Below are 15,924 nucleotides of genomic sequence, written 5' to 3'. Positions count from 1 at the left end.
TTGTACTTACGAGAGGCGTCAAGGATACACAGAAAAATTAATACATATGTACTGCTTTAATACTATAATGTATTATGTAATTACAAAAGCATAACTGTAAAATTACACCTTTTTGAAGAAATCAGTCATTTGTGTTTGATTCTTGCTTTGGAAGCATTTTCTCTTTGCTTGGAAGCAAAAGAAAAAAACTTAGTGTGGCAGGCGCGGATAACCCGCCCGCGGATAATCGGGAGTCTACTGTATTGCATGTCTAGATCTATGAAGGTTGTTTCCCAGCAATGGTTTTTTTGTTGCAGTAGGAGCAACAGTTCCAGATCTACTACCATAATTTGGAGGAGGGATCCACTTCAAGATAATAAATGAATATAATTTAAGCACAAATTAAATCAAGTTTTGGTATTAATATTTTTCATGGTAGTTACTCTCTTACTTTATGAAAAGGGAATTTAATATAAATGTTTTGTTATTATTTTCTGTACTTCAGAATTGAAAAGATATATTTCCTACGTACTTGAATCTATTATTAAATTTCATTTACTGATTTTTTTTCCTTCATCTTTTTTAGTCATGAATGAATGCCAACCTCACTGCCAGATTACTTTAAAGAATACCAAAGAAGTAAGTATAAAGCAATTCGAACATAATTCTACAAGTTGTTCGGCCAATCTTTATGCACAATGTCCACTCTAATCGTGGTTTAGTATCTAATTTCTAAAATGTTAGAGATGGCCATCTATTTTCAGTCATAAAAAGTATCTAACTGATGCAAAGAATTTTATATTATTTGAGTCAATAAATGAACTCCTGAAAAAATTCGAAAGTCTAAATTTGTATATAGTCCTTCGGTCCTACCAGTAAAATATCTTTGATTTTAATCAAAAAAGCTCCTTTCTTCTACTTTTAAATTTACCAAGTTATGAAGCTTTGAATATCACTATTTTTGATCATTTCAATTGCCTCCTTGAGATGATTCCTAATCATCATAGAACATGGATTGCCTAAAGCAGTGAAACCTTTCATATTCAGTCACTTTGAGTCACAAAAGTGTGAAACTTTTTTCAGCAAAATGATAGGATATTAAGAATATTTTATTATAAATGACCATTAAATTAGGACTGTATAAAAAAGTTTGTAATTTTTTTAGCGATAACTACGAGTTGCAAATTACTTAATCAACATCAAAAACTGTTTTTTATACCATTATGAACATAGGAAGTATGTACTTAATTATATAGAAATTTGCTATTAGTCCACGATTGTAGGGCAGATCATGAGTAACACATGATTTGCCTACATGAATCTTGAGTGTTGTAATAAAGTTTGTAGTTTTGTCTTTTATCTAAAATAGAAAAAAAAAATTGTAATTGCAATTTAGAATTAATTTTTGTGTATAATTTCTTAACGATCTCATAATATTTTAAAATAATCTCTTTGACTCTAATTTTAAGAATTTTTTGTGTTCAACCCTTTAATAGCTTTTCTTAAAGGATGACGTCATTCGGCGACATTCAGTTCCAACATCCACTGTCGCGGCTAAATGGTTAAGTTAGTCATCTAAAGGGTTGTTTCTCTTGTATCTCCTCAAGTCCAAGTTTAAGTAGTCTTTAAGTACCAATTTTCTGATGGGAAGTTAATTTTTTTAGTGTGCTGTGCTAAAGGATGACTGCTTGAACTTAATTCGGATATATGCGGAAGTCAAATATATGAGAATATCAATTGTTAAAAAAAAAAATTATTTCATGAGATTCAAAAATAATTTTTATCGTCTGATGAATATTCAAATATTTTTTAAATCTTTTTTCCATTAACTCTTGTATGTATTTTTTTATGTTTGTTGGTAAGTGTATTTTTGAAATCAAATATTCGCATATTGAGCCTTCTTGATAATATCATTATTAATTGCAAATAACAGAATATTTATTCTTTTCTAGGTCATTGGCTTTAATAATATAGGAGAAGCTATTCAGAAACTTGATTTTAGAAATGCTGTTCATGATATCAGGAGGTTTAACTATATTTGTAAAGTAAGCTACTTTTTAATATTGGATTAGTTTTGTTTTTATCTTTTCGTTTTTTGCTTTTTTATGATCTTTCGTTAAAACTTCAAATTATATTTGGATAAAAATGTAGAATTTATCGAATTAATATTAAACATATAACTAAAATATCCATAATTTGTATTTAATGTAAATTACAAAGTTAATTTTACAGTATAGGAACTTAAAAGATGGATTACACACACACGAATAAATTACTGCCTGTCATTTAAGCATTACTCTTCAATGTAAGCATTATTATTATACTAGCCACTTTTGGCGAGGACTTTTCATGCCAGTTTGTTGACATTTTAAGCCATTAAACTAATAATATGGAATGTTTTTGTTAATAAAATGAATCTTATTATTCAGTAATACTGAACAAAAGTAATTTAAATGAACCAGTCTAGTATTGCGCCATACAAATTTAAAAGTGCATATAATTCGAAATAAAAGCCGAAATGAGAATCTTATTTTTGGGTTAATGTCCAAAGAAAGCATTTTTTTTTAAATCCTTAAAACACACAATTGAATGTTCTGATGAATAATTTTGAATTATATCATTACATTAAAAATATTGTTTCAGATTGTGCATCAAATTAAATTGTTAAAAAAATTGTTAAATAAGAAAAAAAATGTGTGAGAATGAAATTGATATAAAGTTTTTTTTTCCAAGTGTTAAGGTTAAGAAAAAAAATCATTTTTGTGATGTAATAGTTTAGGAAGATATGAAATGAATTTTCATAAGCAAGTCATAGAGATTATTTATCTGGAGACAGCTAAGCCTATTTTACCATTCGATTAAAACTTTTGCTTCATACTCACTTTTATCAATTAGATTTATTTTTCATCTGATAATGGAGGTTTGTGTGAAATGCTGAATTTTCTTCCGAATATTTCTAATAACATTTTTGGAATTAGCTAATCGAAGCACTAAATTAAGTGCAACTGTAAAAAATATTCGATTAAGCATTCTGAGAGGGTTTGAAACAATGTGAATATTTGTCATACCATATGAAAATTATATATGATTTTTGGATCGAATTATGACACCGAATTAATTTTGAGTATTTGGAATATTTAATTTCATCTTATAAGTTTGGGGAGCGGTAAGTCGATATCCATATGACGCATGGAACACGAAGATTTATGAGTTAATTCACTGGCCTTCTATTAAATCTGTGAATTATTGTTATTCTATTTGTTGTGCCCTTTATTATTAAAAAAAAATAACTAAATTTATGGCAATTCCATGTTCTTTCACAAAAATTGTTTATTGGGATATGTACGATCATCCCTAAAAGTTTGTTGATAGAATTTATAGCATTCTGTATAATCTATATTTTTAGAAACGTGTTTTCTTTTTAAATATGTGTATATTTATCAAAAGGCTTTGTGTGTGTGTTGTTATGCCTATGATTCTAATGCTATTGTCATCACTAACACGTTTTTCTGTTTCCAGCTATTGCATTTACTGATAACTCAAAATCTCACAACGCTTAGCGGCCGTGCTACTCAAGTTCTCTTTGCTGTGCTGGAAGAAGTGGCTCAACAAGGTAGAACGATTGATTCGATTGATTGATGTATTTTGACATTTCCTATATAATTTCTTTCATGTCTATAACAAATGTAATAAAAAAATGTTTTTTAACCTACATATATACATAAGTACAAGAAAGTTAAAAAGTTAGATTCCTTATTATGAATATTATGGAAACTTGAAATCATTTTCGTTAAAGAATATTGCTGTCTTATTATTATCACTGTAATTTGGTTAAATTAATCCAAATTTAATTTAATTAATTGAAAAATCTATGATAATAGACTGTTATAATAATTATGCAAGGACAATATTTCTAAACTTTTATCATATCAAGAAGTGAATGAAAAGTACAATTCAGAATTCCATTTTTACCAATATAAAACAAACCAAATTTAAAAATGGAGCTTTGTAATTGATTTTTTTATTATTCATTTACTTTTGCACTGTTGTTCTAAAATTTGGTGCAGTTGCGTTTTTCAGATAATAATGCAATATTTTAATATTTTCAAAAACTTATAATTAATTTTTGATTCTGAATAAGAAATTTCATTTAGTAGTGAAGATGATATAAAATTGATTATAAAATTGAATGGTATTCATAATAATAAATCGAGAAACAAAATTTATAACTAAAGTAGAAAATAATAAAAGAATTATTATTATTATTCAAGTATTAAAGAATTTAAAATTTGTTATCGAAAATCTGAAAGTCAGAATATAAAATGAAATTCTGGCATTAATGCGTTTAGAAAATTAAACCATAATAACTATAATAAGAATAAAAAGACTTAAATATTCATTTAATTTTAAAAATATGCTATAAATGTGATTAAAATTCCATTTTATTTAAAGATATTATATCAACGTCTCATACTTATAGATTCGTTTCGTTTTACTAATTTCTGATTTTTAAAAAATCCTTTCTGTTTTTTAGTGCATTATTAAAAAGTTTTTAATTTTTTATTTATATTACATACTAATTGTATTAACTCATGGTGAGATACTGATTGTTATCAATCTTCCTCTCTAGTTGCCAGCAACCAGCAAAATTTGCACATTCTTCACATGCTGCTAAATGATCTGAGGCGAATTATCAGGAAATATTATTGCTGGGGTCGCCCTCTTGGCAGCACACTTCTTTGGGAGCAGCACTTAAAGACTATTGACAGGATTTGTCAATTTGCTAGTGATATACAAATTAAAGAGGTAAGGTATTTCAAATATTTTTCTTCCCATAACAATAGTATGTTTTGTTTTGAAAAATTTCTTCAATTTTTTATATGCAGTATACAGAAAAAAGTATTATAATCAGCAAAAAATTCTTCATTGATATTTTGATTGTCATATGATTTATCAAAAGGTGTATATAAGACTACTTGGGAGGATCTACCCAAATTTATCTACCACTTGCTTCTTTGGACTATTAGTTACGTGTAATTTGAATTAAATTTCTCCTTCATTACTTAAGATGTAGGATTCTTTCAACAAAAAAGTGAATAAGCATCAGAATTGTGATAGTCATTAAAGTCAGCTTATTTTAATAACCTTGGATTTGCTCTGTTTATTGTGAATATGAACATTCCTATTGGAGTCAAATCCCAAGTCATCATATTGTCATTAAGTTTCTGGATAATCTATTTTAAGTTGCACATTGTCTTCTGTGATAATGTAATTGCACTTTCAGATTGTTCTCATAAACGCGAACAGATAATAAGCACTTTTCCCTCCCTTGGCTTTGAATAGTGTAAAAGAAAAATCACACGATTAAATATTTTAGGAAACAATAAAAAGTCTTTGAATGTCAAGTCAGCAATGGAATCTATTATAGAAAATTATGTAAAAAAAATCATTTTAAAATTTGCTTAAATTTAGGTGTGAAATTCTCATCCTCATCAATTAAATTTTAAAATGATGTAAAATTAGTTTTGTGTGAGATTATTTTCCAGAGTTATCACAGCTATTTCATTGTTTTGAAAAAGATACCAGCGAAATCATTTTAATGCATTAGAATTTCTGTTTCGCTTCTCTTTTTTTTCTTCCTTTATACGAAATAGAGAAATTATTCTAATCACCAAAAGTAGTCGAACTCGAGATTTTGATGCATCTTCACTTTTCAGACCTCTTTGATTCCAAGAAACACATTTTTATAATAATATCTATCCTTCAATGAACACGATAACTAAAAAAAAACTTTAAGCTAGACAGGCGAAATTTGGCAAGTGATGTTTGCACCAAATTTGTATATTTCTATGAAATTCGAGCGAAATCCTTTTGAGGAAAGTTTCATTGTCTAAATGTTTATCCGAATACAAGAGAAGGCGATAATTTCAAAAGCAAAAAGCTGAAGAGATAAAATTTAATACTTCAGTTTAGCATATAAAAATATACAACCTCTTCAAATTTTAAATATATCCGTCTAGGGATTGGCCGTCTACTGGTGTGTACATTCGCACCATGTAGACGCTATAACTGAAAAGGACACCGATTTAGCTAAATGAAATGTGATATGTAATCTTAGAATTGTTATTCTGTCCAGAATTTTAGTTATAATCGGTTTATAAAAAAGGTGACCAAAAATTCACACTAGGAATTCTTTACTATACTATAAAGCCTATGTGCCCAATCTAAAAATTAACATCTGAGCACTCTTGGCGTTCAAGGTTTTGCTTAAGTTCCTCCTTTTTCATAACGAAGAGAAGAAATAGCGTCTTTATTAGGAAAAAAAGCGAGAAAGCTTCGGGAGAGGGTAATACTTCTACTTTAATCTTTGCTTTTTTTGTTTCGTTTTATGTAATAAAAATATTTAGCACCTTAATAAAAATTGTTTAGTAATAAATTGGTTTAGATCTATCATTAAAGCGCTAAAAAAGACTTTGAAATTGTGCCTTCGTTCTCACTTTTTTATTTAATAATAGTTCGGACGGTTTTTCTATATTTTAAATTAATTTTGTTTTTCAGCCCATCGACGATGGCACATACAGGTTGACAGACATGCCGGCCGCCATCTTGCGTGAAATTTTACTCAGACTAAGTGATTACAAAGATTTGATGAACTCAGCTCAAGCCTGTGATGATATGAAATTCTTAATGGACGAGACGCACATCTGGAAGCAGCTCTGCAAGTTCCACTTCACGAAGGAACAAATAGACCTTTTCTTTGAAACGAACAAGATCGAATCTGCTAACTCCAAAATCGACTGGCATGTCGTGTTCCGCCAACTACGCAGGTAAACAGTTACCTTCAGATTTTTTTCAGTAAAACAATTTCAACTAAATATTTTGCTAGGAACGCTAAGAGGAATTAATAAGAGTATAAAAGGAATCGTTTAAATTCATCTTTACTCTTTTTTTCAAAATGGCTTCCAATCTGTCGAATTCAACCAAAGATTGTATTTTTAAGTAACAGAACCCTCGCTGTGATCTGATGAAATTTAGTGAAATAAAAATTACAATAACATAAAATAAAACTGAAAACGAAATAAATAATAACAATAACTTTGCCTTTTTATTTATTTGTTTTCCGTAATTCTGATATCGTCTGCCGAACTACAAACGATAAAAATAGGAACAAATAACTGAATATAAAAGAAAACTGATAAAAAAGAGAGAAAGATAAGTAACTAGACAGTTTGATGTAACTGATTCTGCTAGAATTTAAATTATAAAAAATTAATTTATATGAATCTTGATTTCTTTTATAGGCTCCTTGCCAAATTAGCGAAGAAGTAAAACTGCCTCCAATTTCTTTGGATAAGCAAAGAAAATCTTTCTGTTATTTAAATAAACTACTAATTAAAAATCCATGTTAAAAAAAGTCGTTTTTATCGTTTTTATTTTAATTTAGAGACAAATACGTGTAAATGCAACGGAATTAAAATGTCGGATTTAGGAATTTTAATTTAAATTCTTAGAATATTTTGTAAAAAGTAATTATTTATTAAAAATCTCAAAGTTTATTAAATTAAGTCGTAGAATAAAAAAAATAAAAAAAAATTCTTTAGAATACCAATTGTTTTTCTTTTCTATGAGGTACTGTTTTTTCTTACATTTATTATAAACGATGGTATGAGCAAATACATGCAAAAAATCATCCAAAACAACACAAAATATTATACGAAATTTTCCTATTTTTAATTTTTAATTTCGGGGTTCAAGGTGCATTGAGTATACTGTAAGATTACCTTTGTGCCAAATTTCATGATTGCAAGTGCGATCAGCTTGTCTAGACACGATAGACGCATACACTTCTGTGTATAAGAATAGAAATTTAATAATGTATACCAAAAAGACAACTCTATTTTTTGGTGGTTTCAACATTAAAAAGAAAATAGTCTCTAGAACCATAAAACTTTTGGATATACACTTTTTTTTTCTTTTTTCATTTGAAGCACATTTAATTTTGTTGGCATATAAATCAGTAGGTTTTATGCAAGAATTAATTTATTTCATATTATTCCTTATATGTATACTTCTACGTTAATACTAAAATAACTTAAGGGAATTAATTTTTTTTTGAAAAATTGAAACATAAATCCAAACAATGCATGAAGTTGATGCGTCAAAAGTTCTGATATGAGTTTGGAACGAAAGTTATCGACGATCAATACCCAAACTGTTAATCTAATGGATTGGATCGGCATCTATATTTACCAGATATATAATCATGAGATTTCTATGTTTGGGATCGTATGATGAAATTTATTTACTAAAATAAGTCTCAAGACTTTATTACTTAAAAAAATACCATAAGTTACTTGTTTTCAAACACAAAGCTAAAGACATTTAAATCTAAAACTGATAATTTTTTAGATTGGGTCATTTTATTGTATTGTTATTGGAGCTTTGAGGCTCTCACTTTTATTAAATTCCTTTTCCTCTTTTTTATTAAATGGAAAAATATTTTCATTATTATCTGCAATGACTCTAAAGTCATTTCAGTGCAAAATATTTAGTTTATTAAAACACAATGTATGCTATCAGAAAAGTAATGACATCGGTTGATTCCCACACTACAATCAACCCACCATTAAATTGGAATCAACTGTGTCTGGATTCGATACTTTTATTGTCAAGAATAATTCTTTAGTATTCTTACTTAGTTTATATTTTCTTTGATGATTTAATTCTTGCATTAGAAATGTATTAAATTTTTTTAAATCTTGAAACTTTCTGTTTTATTATTTAATACTCTGATAACAGAATAGATTCTTTCTGTTATAACAGAATACTTCCTGCTATTAGAATATTGCTACTATTAGAATAAACCTAATCTAAATTTAGGTGACATTTTTGTATTTATTATAGATTTATTGTATTTACATTTTTTATTAAATTACTTTTAAATTTTTAAAAAGTCATAAATATTTCTCTGATGTGTCATAAAAAGTTATATGCGTAATATAAAGCTTTAAGAAAACTTTGCCTTCCCATTTTTATAAGTCACTTCTTTTTAGAACTCAGAATTTTTAAACGTAAAATTGAAAAGGTTTTTGTAGAAAATTCTTTCTTTTTAATTTAATAACACTCAAAGGGCAAAGTACAACGTCATAATATTTTATAATGATTTGTGCAAGAACAGTGTGCCATACAGTTCACCAAGTAATTATATGTTAATCTAGTCACCGTTTGGAGACCAGTTAGTTTACCGAGATTAATAATTGCTAAAAATTTCAAATAAATATTATGCTCAATTTGATCATAATGGCTTCCTCAACAAAATATTTTCAAATTTAAATTTTGATAGATGTACATTATTTTGAAAGCCTTAGATAGTTCTGAGCATTATATTCTGCATTTCCCTAATTTCCTATATATATAATATGTCTGATTTTATCACATGAAAGAAGATAAATGTTACAAAATAGAAACATTTTTTAAAAAAATTTTTTAGCATTACTTGATTTTGAAATCAAATCTTGATTGTAAGTACAAAATTTCAAAAATTTTATTAGAAGCCTACCTAATATGGAAATCTGGACCTACCTATAATGAAACATACCTAACATGAATAAATAAAACAAATCATCGTATCTGAATCATCAACAATAGAAAAAGAAAGTCAGTATTAGTTATTAATAACAACAATAAATCGATTTCGTTTCATTTTAGCAGTGGAATATATTGTTATGAAAATATATTTTTAATTAATTTAAAATAGAAAATTATGTAAAAAAGGGGCATTATTGAAAAGATAATTTTTTTGGATCTTAAGATTGTATAAAAATCATTTTGTGCAGTAATATTTTTAGTAGTTATGGAGAAAAAAACGTTAAAATTTCATTTCATTTTTAAATAATTAAAATTTTACAAAACACTATTAGATTCAGGTTTACACACTCGAAAACATATGTGCCAAATTTGATTGCTTAGTAGCAAACATTCTGTCTTTTAGAGCGCCAACACACTAATACAAACACACTTTCATCTTTATTATTAGTAGAGATGACATGCACTATTATGTTTATAGACTATGAAGTGACATGGATTTGACTCCGTTTTTTTATCATTCACTTGATTCAATTTTTAAATTTATCATTTGATCTTTATTTCATAGAAAGCATGGCCTGAAAGAAGAATATACCGAGAGCTTATTTTTGTGTCGACATTGCCGGTGCTTGTTCTGGAAGGTAAATACACTGATGATTATTTTTATTGGTTTGTTATCTTTACTCCTAAGTGATTGCTGTATTTTTTTTTTTTTTTTTTTTTTTTTTTTACTTTAAAGAACATTTTATTATTTTCCTAAAATGAAAACTATTATTCGTTGAATTAATGTTTGATAATAATGAAATTAAAACAGATAGTAATAATTGCTTAAATTATTTATGCTTTCACTGAGTCAAAATTTAAAGAAATAAACCATATGAATACAGCGTGAATAGAATTCATTTTATTGACTTGAAGCCCATATTGATTCGAAGATTACTTTTTTTGTTATGGTAAGATGTAATCTATCAAAGTTTGTTAGATGACTAGATTAATATTATTTATATGGAGGGTGAATAGACGGCTTAGTTGCCCAATGTGGGGGGGGGTAGCTGCAAATTATGCTCCCAATAATTCAGATTTTTTTTAACAAAAAAAAAAATCCATACATTCTTTTTGAAAAACATTTTTCTATCCACATCATTTTGTGAATTATTGATTTTTCTTTAGATTCATTTTATGCAATGTACCACCAGCATTCAGTCAAATATCTAGACATTTTATAGAATTATTGTCATTTTTAGGTAACTTATGAAATGTGAGAATTATTTTATAGCCTCCCTAGTCATTCTATAGAGTGAAAAATGCCATTTAGATAAAGTGTAAAAAAAAAAAAAGTTATGATAAAATTATCTAACCCCTTGCCTGCCGAGGATAACTTGCGAGATTCGATCCCCAGTGCCACGTATATATTATACGTATATATATGCCCACGGCAGGCAAGGAGTTAAAAGACGTTCATTTCTTAAAAATGCAAAAGTTATTTTGAAAAAAAAATAATAAGGAAATGCAATTTAAAAATTTTTATTGAAAATAAGTTTTAAAAAAGAAACTATAGTTGTACAAAACAAAATTCTTGCCTTTCTTATTAAAGAAAACAAAATGAAATATCACTCTACTTATTTCAACAAGAAAGGAAATAATTTTATTTTCAATTATATTCGTTTTTATTTCATATTTTGAAGATTATCTCAGGTGATGTATTTTTTTACTTTATCATTTATAATTCTATAGAATACCTAGGAAACATCTGAAATAGTAATCGTTTCATACATTGCTGGCCAATTTACAGCATTCTATAAAATGTGATATATTTTATAAAATGCAGGATTTCAAATTTTGCCAGTAACTTATATAACAACTTGTGAGCGTTTCTAGAAATTGTTAAATAATGATGTGTATTTTACCTTCCTTTCAGTCTTTCGGCCACCCTTGTGTTGATCTCCGGCGCAGTATTCCTAGTGGTATGGAGTGCATGGACGAAAACAACGGCAGCCTCGCTAATACCTCCCCACTCTACATTCCTGTACCACCCCAAGCTTTTCTCAGTTTCTTCTCATTGTGATAACAGATCTGGAAAATGAGTCTCCGATACTTTTCTCTGATATATATATATCTGTATATACTGCTTCTTCTCCCGAGTGTTGTTCGTGGACTTGTACTCGTACTGTGTTCAGTATCTTTTGGTGCGACTCCCCCCGCTGGTCGGTGGGGTGTACAGTCAGTCAGCCCTGTCATGTGATCTAACGCAGTTATATTCGAACTCTAGTATTTTTATATGACATTTGGTGATTTAAGGAAAAAAAATATCGAGTCTTTTAAATGTGCCTGTGCATTTTATTATTTTTAATTTTTTTTTATTTGTGCAGTCATTGTCAAGTCTTTAAGGTTTGTTATATTTTATAGTTTTATAGCTTATGTTTCTGTGTGCTTTTTTTTTATATAACAAAGTTTTAACTAGCTGCTGTTGTGTTTTTTAATACCATTGGATTATTTTATTAATCAGGTTGTTCTATTACATGTTAAATGTTTGTGTAGCATAAGTGTTTAAGGTGTATGGTGTGATTTTATGTGTTTATTCCTCCATATCTTTATCCGGTGATAAATAAATATATGTAAATGTCATGTGTTTAGTTCTTTCATTCTTTTTTTTCTCTTCCCCTTTCTTTTATACCAGCTACCTTTGACGACTACTTGTTTCGAGAGATTAATGGTTGCAAAAAGATTTCATTGAATAATTTATATAATTAGATTTTTAGGGCTTTCTTAGGAAAATGTTTGTAAATTACAAATATTCATTCACATAATAACATCCAGTTTTTCATATCATACGTTTTCAGTTACTGATTTGAATTATGTTGATGCCTAGAGCCACTAGCCTGAAAGAAAGCTGGCAGGAAATAGATTAAAAAGTCTTTTTTCTTGTTCAAATAAATAAGTTAGGAGGAAAAAATTCCGTGAATAATACAGAATTAACACTTTATGATTTATAATTGGGAAGTTTGCTTCATTACTTTCATTTAATTATTGGAATATTTATAAAAACGAACGTAGGCTCCAATATTATTATGCACATAATAGATGCAGGGGAATCTAAAGTCACAGTAGTTAGAAATGAGCAAAAGCATGTTCATAAAATTAATAAAGTAAAAATATATTAACCTTGAATAAATTAATGTGTTAAAAATATGCTAAAATGTGCAAATAAACTGACAATACTCAACTGTACATTTCTCAAATTTTCTATCTATATCTTTTTATTTCAATAACATCACAAGGAAGAGCAGTGGTATTTAAAAATGGAAGTGTTGTATTAAAAAAACGCTTCACCATTGCTTAGTTCTGAAGTTAAACTTTTATATATATATATATATATTTTGTTGCATTATTAATTAAAAATCATACTTTCTCAACATAGAAAAATAAATCGAATCTTCATAGCCTTAATCATCAATAATGAGGGGATGAGGCTGAATGAAATATTAGCAGAAATAATGAAAACAACTATGCTTAAAATATTCTTAGTTTTTTTTAAATTAATTTAAAATAGGAAAAAATTATACACCAAAAAATTAGTGCCTTTAAAAAGATAATTTTTGAATTTCAAGACCACCTAAAAATCATTTTTATGCTGTAATATTTTCAAAATATGAAATGATTTGGTGAAAAATGTCGAAATTTCGACTAATTTTCAATGAATTAGATTTTTATTTCAAAATTATAAAAAGAAAGTGCTCTGAAGTGCATATTTCCAACTTCCAAAATATGTATGTCAAATTTGTTAAGTCAAAAAGCAAGGCCTGTAGAGTACCAAAACACACACATTAATCTTTATTATTAATAAAGATACTTTCAAACGAAATGTTTGAATAATATTGAAAGCAAATGCAGCTGATTAATTTACCGAAGAACAAAAAATATAATTTCAATTTTTTTAATGAATTTTTTAAAATTTTCTTTTATTCAGTTGCTTGTACAACTAAAATGTTTCATACAAAAAGTATGCACTTCAATTTTTCAAACTTTCAGAAAAGCATGTTAAATCTTGAAGTTTGAAAATACTGTTTTTTGATACATTTCTTCGATTATTCACACATATTAGGAAAATATTTTATTCCAAAAGTATATATTACATGTGTGATTCAAGGAACTGTAATCACACATATATTTTTTCTTGCCACAAAATGAGTGTTATATCTTCTAGCAAAAGAGTTTTCATAAATAAATAAATAAACTATCATAATGTTTGTTTAAAAAAAAAAACATCAACTGAAACATAGAATATATTTTCACTTTTCTGAAACCATTGTCTTTTTTGTTTGATTGAAACAAAATAGAAGGACATTTTCTGAATAATTTTCAATAGATATATTATCTTAAAAGAATTTATTCTGTGACATTTTAAACTGAAAATTAATAATGAAAACTAAAATTCTTTTAAAAACTTAAAGAACATGGATAACCTGAATAACAAGATATCTTTCATTTTTTCCAACATAATTACAATCGTCATAATCTTAGTTTATACTACCCGCTGTAACAGTGGGTTCATGTATATTTGATAATAATAATAATTTATAATACTAATAATGATTTACTAATAATAATTACTTTTTAATAATTAATAATAAAAATTAATTAATAACAATTAACAATAAAAATTATTAATAATTTACTAATAATAATTTCTTTACTAATAATAATTTTTAATTTTAATACTACTAATAATAGTTTAATACTAATAATACTCTATATAATAAGAACAACACAAACACTTTTACGTCGTGTAATTTTTATATTCAAACCCTGGAGAAGTCTTAAAACATTTAACTGTAACTCATTATAAATCGAAAGCTTTCTGATAATAAGCAATTTTAATCGCAAATTTGATATATACCTATATAAAGATTGTTTAAATAAATATAATATTAAGGCACCTAAATGCTCTTTGATGTCAAATAATAAGCCAATGATTTAATACTTGATGCAATAATACATGTAGATGTCTTTATTAAGAGAATTATAGTAAATAAAAATTCAGATAATTTGCAAATTAATAATTTTCACGGAGAAAAATGCAGCTTATGCGTTGAAATATGCCAACGCATACAGTACACTTCTAAGTATCCTGTTCGTAATTATTCGGCTTCCGTACTATCCGGCCTAATTTTCTTTTGTCGCAATTGAATGAGGAAAGCAAGGCTTGCATTGGCAACATTGTCAAGGCACTGGGAGCGGGCGTCTGGAACAATCTTCCTATGTACCGTATGCAAAATACAAATTGCGACAGGAAAAAGGCAACGTTCTGCTCATTGTTCAATGTTTTGTCAGTGTGTAACGGACCTCAATTGTTGCCGCTATTCCTAATTATAACTACGCAGTACTTACAGTATTCGTAAATTGTTCTTGGGGTATGCTTAATGCTTTTTAAGTGTACCACAGTGAAGATTTCAAAATAGTGATAACTGAAAAAAAAGTTGTATTGACTATGGAGGAAAAATTATACGCTATACAGCGACTAGACTCTGGTGCAATAGCAAAATCCGGCAACTGCTTCTATGATTCACCGGGCCGCTTTTACATTCTACTTGGCACTTTTGGTAAAGCTTATATACTGATAACTTGACTCCCGTTCCGATGATCCCGATGCCATGGTTGTCTAGGTAACCATCTCGTTTACGAAAGGTCAGGGTTCAAACCTGGTTAGGAATTTTTTCTTTTTTAATAGTTTTTTATTCAATTCAAAATTTACAAATACTCTTAATTAATATGTTTTTAATTTTTTTCATCCAAAATAAATATTTATTATCAAAGTACATAATAATAAAATTTTAAAAATAATTTATAAATACTGATGCATTTTTTAAACAAAATAAAATGATTTAAATTTAATTAACTACTTATAGATAGTTTTAATTAATATGCTACTTATTTTTATGCAAGGATAAATGTTTATTCTTTTAATACTTAAATTATAATTTAATGTTTAAATAAAAAATAATTAAAAACGTAACATTAATGGCTACATATAATTTAACTTGCTTGCATCATTTTCGAACAATTTTCAAATTCTCGGATTTTAATAATAATAAGTTACCAATTCTAACTCAACGAAGCTGTATTTATATCAAAAATTGAAGGAAGCAGCTGATATTTATTAAATATGTAAGCAAAGTTCCCCAACCGCAGTAATCAAAAGAAATAGTAGAGGGCAGGTGTTGATTTATTGAATGCGTTGGCAGATGGTTCAAAACGTATTAAGCGTATACAAAATTCTTATTTAATCGAACATGATCAAGAAATAAATTCTTGCGAAGATAGCGTAAAAATTCAATCAATTGTACATCATCAATTGTCATC

At 27.4% G+C, this 15,924-nt stretch overlaps 1 protein-coding gene across 1 annotated transcript in view; it reads left to right on the top strand.

The window, feature by feature from the left end:
* LOC129989157 (F-box only protein 25-like) overlaps nt 1-12,189 on the top strand; it is a 69,072-nt gene extending 56,883 nt beyond the window's left edge. Inside the window, exons 3-9 of the mRNA XM_056097506.1 lie at nt 566-618; nt 1,932-2,024; nt 3,499-3,592; nt 4,610-4,785; nt 6,538-6,806; nt 10,133-10,205; nt 11,483-12,189. Of these exons, the coding sequence (XP_055953481.1) occupies nt 566-618; nt 1,932-2,024; nt 3,499-3,592; nt 4,610-4,785; nt 6,538-6,806; nt 10,133-10,205; nt 11,483-11,629 (905 nt within the window). The 3' untranslated portion in view covers nt 11,630-12,189. The remainder of the gene's footprint in view (nt 1-565; nt 619-1,931; nt 2,025-3,498; nt 3,593-4,609; nt 4,786-6,537; nt 6,807-10,132; nt 10,206-11,482) is intronic.
* Nucleotides 12,190-15,924: the final 3,735 nt, after the last annotated feature.

Source organism: Argiope bruennichi, chromosome 10, assembly GCF_947563725.1.
Source record: "Argiope bruennichi chromosome 10, qqArgBrue1.1, whole genome shotgun sequence".
Taxonomy (NCBI): Eukaryota; Metazoa; Arthropoda; class Arachnida; order Araneae; family Araneidae; genus Argiope; species Argiope bruennichi.
The sequence above is the reverse complement of the archived record's forward strand: the minus strand, read 5'-3'. Positions and strand labels throughout refer to the sequence as shown.